Source organism: Trachymyrmex septentrionalis, unplaced genomic scaffold (assembly GCF_001594115.1).
Source record: "Trachymyrmex septentrionalis isolate Tsep2-gDNA-1 unplaced genomic scaffold, Tsep1.0 scaffold132, whole genome shotgun sequence".
Classification (NCBI taxonomy): Eukaryota; Metazoa; Arthropoda; class Insecta; order Hymenoptera; family Formicidae; genus Trachymyrmex; species Trachymyrmex septentrionalis.
This window is the reverse complement of record NW_017304461.1, coordinates 942495-950465: the sequence shown is the minus strand read 5'-3', so window position 1 is coordinate 950465 and position 7971 is coordinate 942495. Positions and strand designations below refer to the sequence as shown.

The window sequence follows — 7971 nt, the reverse complement described above, 5'->3', positions numbered from 1 at the left end:
GAGAGAGAGAGAGAGAGAGAGAGAGAGAGAGAGAGGGAGAAAGAACCAAGATACTTGAATTATTTTAGTGTACATATCCTCGTTTCTCGAGAAAATAATTAATTCTTACGCGACAATGATATTGCTGACAATTAATCGATCGATTCAACGCGAGTTTCGAACTAAACGCGCGTCCACGTCGCAAAGAATGAAGCGATCGAAGCGAGAAGCGAATGTGTGTCGCTTGAGGGTTGAAGAAGTGGTTACGCGCGATCCGATCGTTCCACCCTGTTGTAACCATTATGTTATCCTTTACTCTTGAAGGTGATAGGTGGCGAGTTGCAGGAACGTTTGATACCGGTACCCTACAGCAAGAGTTCGACAGACCAAGCTGTAAGCGCTCCTCTCTCTTGCTCTATCTTTTCTTTCTCTTTCTCACTATCTCTTTCTTTCTCTTCTTTCTCTTTCTGTCTCGATCTCTTTCCTTTTCGCTCTCTGTGTCACTCGCCCGTTTGCTCGCTCGCAGCTGTCTTTTAACCCTTTCGCTTTTACACGCTTCTTATTCTATCGATTGTCTCTCTCCCTCCTCTCCTCTTCGTCAATTTCTCCCACCCTCTTCTTCTCTTCTTTTCCTTTCTCTTATATAAAAATGTACATCCCGGGAGCGGGGTATATTAATAATTTGTAAGATCCATTTTGCATCTGAAAGTGAATCTTGGAAATTTGCAAATTTACTCCGTTCCAAAATTCCAAAACTTTCTCTCGTTCCTCCCCAGATCTCTTCTTCTTCTGTCTTCTTTCCCTCTGTCGTGATCTTTCTGTTTATCTATCTACGTATACTCTTCCCGCTTTCTACTTTATACTGTTCTACAATAGGATAATATTACGGCTTGTACTACTGGACCGGGCAGCCTTTCCTGCCCTCGACGCCAGTACGAAGGAAAGGTACATGTCTGTGTTAATCCTTGACGTCTCAAGCTTGTTCGATATTTAAAGCGCGGCAAGGATTAGCGATTTCCGAGCCTATATATATATACTCTGCGCCATTGTTGCTTGTAGGGGCTTTCGTTGGCATATAGCATTAATTTCTTTCCTGTCCATCTATTTCTCACATAGAGAGCTACTACCGCCGAAAATACGTCGCACCAATTGCGAGATTCCTCGCGCGAGGAATCTCACAAAGAATAAATTTCCGATAAGGAAACGAACTGAACGAAGGCGATCTCGATGAGCGAGAATAGCGTACGATTTTTTTTTTCATCACGCTAACTATACAAGCGTTAGAGTGGTTTTCGCTAAATCAAGTCAGCCCTCTGGTGGTACAAGACCGTCGCTTCCTACTCTGTTGTTCTAACTTTCCCTGTTTCACCTCTCCACAGCTCTCGATGTCCTGTGTTATTGTGACTTTACATCATGTACTCGTCGTGTGCCTGTATCTCATTTCCATCCTTCTGCTTTCTTCCTCCCTTCCCTATCCTCATAGATCAGGGATCGAAATTATTATTTTAACGGTTTATCGATTCTCGCCGGATTTTACGCGAATGTAGATAATATTTACTTCCGTTCCCAACAAACATTAATTAACATAAATGTTTGTTATAATTTTCGACTTAACTGTATAATTGTTACGTACAACATGTGTTATATTACAGTTATATTGTTGTGGGAAATTAAAACTATGTTATTGTTAGTTAGTGTGTTTATTCAGTTGTCGAACAAAACAAAATTATGATGGCATCGAAATGACATCAAAATAGCTCCAAAATAATTATTAACTCTAACTAGTATTCGCAAGTTCAATCGTGGACTGGAATATATTTTTTAATTACGTTGTGGAAAGTCGTTTATAATAAATGTTTTTCACAACTTTATAATTTTAAGTTACATAATTTTTCTTTGAATTTTGACCTTTAAAATGAAAAAAAATCATTCAATTACATTAATTTTAAGACTTCTACCTTTTCACTATATTTATCTCAGATTATCAAAAGTGAGAAAAATACATAAAGAAAATTCTCGCAAATTATATTAAAACATATTTTTTAGTAAAATAACATTTGCAATCGACAGAATTGTAAAATATATCGAAATCTCTTCCTGGTCCGGTAATCAAATAAATAACCATGTATTTGAAATTGAATTCTGCCTAACCAGAAAACGAAACAAGCTATATGACAGTTGAGATAAATATGATTTTATTCAATTTCGAAATAAAAGGAGAAATTTCGATATATTTGACAAGTATTTTATCAAATGCAAATATTGTTTTATTGAAAAATAGTTGTTTTAATATACTCTGCAAGAATTTTCATTATGTGTTTTCTCGCTTCTGAAGTTCCGCTTCATTAGTCTGAAGATCCGTGACGAGTGCTTAGGAGTTTTAAGAAAAGCTACATTAATTTAAAGTACATTAAACTCGCGAATTCCAGTTAAAGAAAATTTTGGAGCTAGTATCAATTAAAAATTACTTTTCGATCGATTTTAACATCATTTTGACGTTATCGAGACCTTGTTGTCCTGCTTGGATTGCGTCGAGAATTGATCGGTTTTGATTCCTGATCACGAAATTACGAGTCCGCCTACACTTTGCACAATTACCTTCCTCCCTCTCGCTGCATCACATCCGGTCCTAAAAGAGGAATCGCCGCGTCGAGTGAAAGCCGACGAGAGGCGCTCGCGGATCCTGCTAGAACGGCCGAGTTGATTTTAGTTGTATTACAGTTGCATTTAGGATGACTTGCGTTTAGGTCTCCTTGCGCGCCGATCACGCCGAGTACGAATCATACACCGAAATACGATCACACGTTTACCGTTTGCATGAGAGAGACGCGAATTTGCCAGAGCGATGCGAACCTTAATTAAACGTGAATCTGTGGCGTTTGTATAAATCGAAGATAGTGTGACGTTTGCTTTTATATACCTTGACTGTTGTTGCTTAACCGTGCCGCTGCAAATTAAGTGTGTAGCTGTATGCAGATACGCCAGCAAATAGTGTTGCATTGTGGCCGCGTGCTGCGATTTCGCATTTATGATCGCGGTAGTGCCTGAGAAACCTTTGCACGTTGCTTTTGTTGTGCATCTTGCGTCGCGAGTGGCGATCTCAAGTTCGTCATGTAGAGCAAAATGCTTCGTCCCTTGTCCGATACTAACTCCCTATCATGATTGATCCCTATCGAACGTAAGATTTTGAGCGAAGCGAATTTAAACATCCTAATCGAGCGCAGCTATCTTTGCTTGCTTGTTTACGCAGTTTACACATTGCATCACATTTCTCGCAATGTGTGTATCTTAACAAAAATATGTATTTGCAATCTGAAATTAAAACTGGCCTTGTTTCGCCGAATTCATATTTCGATGCTACAGGTGAGCAAAAGAATTTATTTACGAATCGCAGAACGGTATCGAAATATGAACTTGGCGAAGCGTGTCAGTCGCAATTTCCGGTTTTGTCTTAATCTTCTTTCAACTTAATCTAGAAAATTCTTCATTGAATTCTACATCGCCATATGACCTAATCGAATTGTGACATTATTTGAGAAAGTATTATAACTAAAGAACCGCACTGACGAAGTCAAAACCCAGACAGGACACAAAATCATCATAAGATCAAGTAGAAGTTATTTTAGGAAAAAGTTTTGATCTTATTATGATTTTATGATCTGCTGCGAAAATCTCCGTCAACTGTCAAACTTAAAATAGACGATTAATTAATTAATTACTGATTAATTAATATGACTGAATTATAGTGGCGAGTAGATTTCACAATTATAAGGTTCTCCAGTGACGAGAAACCGGACATCCCGTGTATTTCTTTCTTTTCTTCTTCAGTGAAGTGTCTTCTTTCCACGTATATTCTCTCATTATTTTTCCCCTTATAATTATTGTGATCTCCTTTGCTCCAAAAAACCTTTCAGACATTCGACGAAGATTGAAAGAACGTACACATTTGTCATTATGCTGCCGATCAATTGATCAATCGATTTTCCAGCAATGCTGCATAAAATTGCGATTTAAATCTCTCGAGACGAGAGAGATTACAAAGGGAAGCGTACAAGACAAAAATCTTTCCGATAACGAAAAAAATCACACGATTTGCTTATTCCTTCTCTGTGTATCGCAGCAAGTGAAAATATCGTGTATGTTCGACGAGCGGAATTGTAAACGACTTTCACAAGTTGGAGCAATTGATATTCGCGAGTCATTGAGTCGACAATGCGACATAGTTTTCCGGATATACGAGTCAACCGGAGAAAAATCGCATTTCAAAACGAAAGATACGACAGTTAAATTTCATCCTGCCCGGAAAACGCCACTTTCTATTCTCTATTTCCGTCTTCTTTCTCTGTCTCTCTCTCTCTGTCTCTCTCTCTCTCTCTCTCTCTCTCTCTCGCTCCCTTCTGTCCTTAACCACCCTTAATATCCTGGAAACCTATTCACGTGACACTCGAATCGACATATCGCCTTTTTCCGTTGAGAGAGTCGTCGTCCGTTTGCGATACGTACAATATCGGCAAATGCGCATTACTTGGCGTAGCGTGCATGTTGTTCCGAGCCAGACGCAAAAGCAAAAATGAGAGCAGAGCATTTAGCACGAGGGCGGACGCACGCGCGCGCGTGCCGAGGGCCGAGCGGGGCCCACAGGCCTCGCCGAAGGGCCCGAGGTGTATTCTTCGGGGGTCTGTAAGCTGGGCCACCGTCGCCGTCGCCGCCGCTGCCGTCGTCACCATCGCCCCGCCGCGATATGTCGCGGCGATAACAGCCTTCTTTGCATCGCGTAAGTATCCTCTTCTGAATGTTGTGTGTCGGCGGTATCTTAACAGCGTGCCCGTTAAATCGGGTCGAGGGACACGCATCGTGCATGCGTGCACCGTCAGCAATCGTCGAGCCCGGGGGAATGGCGAGAAAGAACGAATGGAAGAAAGCGAGGGGGTGGCGGAGGGGTTACCTTTTTCAACCCCCGCGCTCACTCGTCGTGGCGGCCTTTTTGGGAAAATGGTCTTTCTCCGAAACGGTAGTCGAACTCATTCTAACGAAGATATAAGTTTGCCGGGCACGCGAATGCATGCAAGCCCCGATCGCAGATGCTAGATTCCTACTCCACGTTTTATTTTTAATTTTTTTAAATTCATTTTCTTTTTCTACTTTTTCTTTTTTTTTTTCTTTTTTCTCTTTTTTTGATGTTCCTTTGTATTACTGTATGGGCTGTCTTGTAACATGTTGCTCTTATACTTGCTGTGATGCTCGATATTTTCCTCGCGCTGCTTGCCGTTAACGTTGGTCCCTTTCTGCTGTGACGATTCTGCCTGAGGTTTGCTGTGTACATTTCTTTTTCTTTATCTCTCTCTCTCTCACGTACACGAAAACGTCGACGAAGAACCGCCATACAGAGTGCATCCTGTTTCTTTCTGGCGTCACGGACGTATGTTGCCAGATTTATAGTTGTCGGAGACGCGTATCTCAGAGAATACGTGGTTCCGCTCTCGAGGTAGGAAATAACCGCCGCGGGATGGATCATCAAACGGTGAGTCGAATCCCTCGATGCGCTTGTGAGTAGAAATTCCAGAGAGAAAATGGAGTTATCTTATGGATAACAGATACGAGTATCTCGATAGAGAGACGAGACACAAATCCCATCAGAGTTTGGCAGCATTCCACTGCATCGCTTAGGCTTCAGATCCGATTTTTTCATACGGACGCGTTAAAATGGCGAATTCTTGATTAATTCGAGACATTATTCTTTACTGAAAATAAATGGATACGTGTACATACATGTGTACAGTGCATATACCTATTGTATATATAGGGTGGAGCTAAGAGGTAAGACCAGAGCTTTTATTCGGGCTGTATTCCAAAATTTACTGTTAGTTCTGAAAGTCTGTAGTGCACGTGACATAAATTATAGATTTTCAGTAGTGACAGTAAATTTTGGAACACAACACCTCGATTCCCTGCGTTTCGCATCATTCACTCGTCGACATGTCATTCAACGTCACCGTTGAATTTACGTTCTAAATCATTCTAACGCTTCCTCACGTGTTTGTCTGGCTAGAGATTTTTAAATAAGAGACTGGACACTGTTTAGATAACTTTTGATTGGTTTGTATTGCCATATTTTGGACAGTGCTTAGATAGAATGAGATGCTCGTATATCTATAGAACACAAAAGTCATAATATATATATATATATCATACGAACATTATCATTCACTTATGAAAGAAATCATGATGACTATAATTGGTGTTTTCCATTTGGTGACACAAATCGACACAAATTGTTTTATCTTTGTTATTGTTTACTCTCTTAATGAAAGACAGAATGATGTTTGTGTCTACTTGTGTCATTAAATAGAAAGCACGCAGTATCATTATGACTATGTATTCTACTTGGGTTTTCTAGTTTAAGCAGGCCTTGAAAAATATGGCCGATCAAATGTATAATGGTGTCCACTTTTTTACTGGAAGATTTTTATATCTGGCCAGCTACGAACATCTACTGTCGCGATGAAGAATCGTCCGCGGCGTTTGTGCAAGTAGAAGAAGCCGCGGGCCAATCGCAGTAGAAAAGTCCTCGCTATAGTCAGCCGCGTACAATAGAAAGTCCTTGAAATACTTGGAAGATGACCGCAGTAGAAAATTGTCGCGATTGTCAGCCACATCTGCAGAACATTCTTACAATGGAATGACGACGATTGCAGTGGAGAAAGTGGCACTGATCAGTCACTGCAAAATTCTAGCGAGACAGCTGATATATATAGTTCGAATTGATCTCGTCGAGAATGAAAATTTTAGGTACTTTCATTCGTAAAAATCGCATTTTGCTTGCGATATTGAAGATTTAGTGCGCTCGTTAAGATTAAAAAGTTGACTCAATTACTGATGATCGTTAAAATTTTTTAAAACTTGTAAAAGAAATGAATCATCTAATAAAATGTTGAATGTTGTAAAATGGCTAGATAATGTAAAAGGTAAGAAGTGTGCTATTCAACAAAAATAATATTTTATTATATTGCGCAATATATTATAGATATCATTATACTTATAAAAATATAGTAAAATATACAAAATTCGCCTGATAAGCAATTAAGTTAATGATTTTGCTATTTCTAAATTAATGATGAATTAACACGCAAGGATTATGATTGAATCCCTCAATTCAAGGACTTTCGGGTTTCATCGACGCGAATCGCGATTTCCTATCGCTTTTTCCGGAAGAAATAATGTGCTTTCCCGTATTTCTATGTGTCGCGTTGCTTGATTAAGTGGAAGTCCATACTCTTTACTCTGGTTCGCTCTCTTCCTCTCTGCTTTTTCTGTCTTACTGACTGTCTGTCTCTCTCTCTCTCTCTCTCTCTCTTTCTCTCTTTCTCTCTCTCTCTCTCTGTCTATCTATCTATCTATCTATCTATCTGTGTCTTTATCTTTACGCTTTTCTGTCTTTCTCTTTCTCTTTCTCCTTTCTCTCAATTGTTAAAGACTTCTTAAAGCTACGAGAGAAACAGAAGACGCACTCTGTATGACCGCACAAAAATTGTCGCACGTCGATCCGTTCCGCGCTCTCCGACATTCACGACTAGCTTCGACGACGATTTCCTCGAAGTGATTTCCATATATCTCGGTGATGCATGAAAAAGAGCAATCGATCAGAATTATTTTGCAAAGTTTAAATTTCCACCAAAGTATTCTTTGAAATTCAATCGTTTCTTCAGCACTAATTCAAACTTGACGATATTTTAACTTCACCGGTTATTATTTAATTCCAACTATAATTCACGTTATAATCTTTGCGCGAATATGTTTGCCACATGAGCGTAACTTCGAGGAAAGTCACGCGCTCCAGATGCTAAGAACTCGTTGTTGGATTGCCCGACGCGGATCGCGCGATGCTTTTCGATCGTCGTGATCGACTGTAAAATCTGTAAATCATTGGCCGCGCATGTGACCAGTCGCGTAAATTCAGCTTGGCGATCTATCGCGTATATATATTGTATATAC

General features: G+C 39.9%; 1 protein-coding gene and 1 long non-coding RNA gene across 7 annotated transcripts in view; one reads left to right on the top strand and one right to left on the bottom strand.

Moving 5' to 3' along the window:
- The window catches only part of LOC108757104, a 20243-nt gene extending 19702 nt beyond the window's left edge, over nt 1–541 (bottom strand). The window contains exon 1 of the long non-coding RNA XR_001939884.1: nt 532–541. This is a non-coding gene — a long non-coding RNA (uncharacterized LOC108757104). The remainder of the gene's footprint in view (nt 1–531) is intronic.
- LOC108757099 (plasma membrane calcium-transporting ATPase 2) overlaps nt 1–7971 on the top strand; it is a 105884-nt gene that overhangs the window by 94618 nt on the left and 3295 nt on the right. For 2 of the 6 annotated variants that reach the window (XM_018501446.1, XM_018501445.1), the window contains one exon: nt 304–372. The exons of 3 other annotated variants lie outside the window; for them this stretch is intronic. In XM_018501446.1, the coding sequence (XP_018356948.1) occupies nt 304–372 (69 nt within the window). Of the gene's footprint in view, nt 1–303; nt 373–855; nt 1446–7971 lie in introns of those variants that run through there. One more of the 6 variants, XM_018501448.1, reaches the window with a different exon arrangement.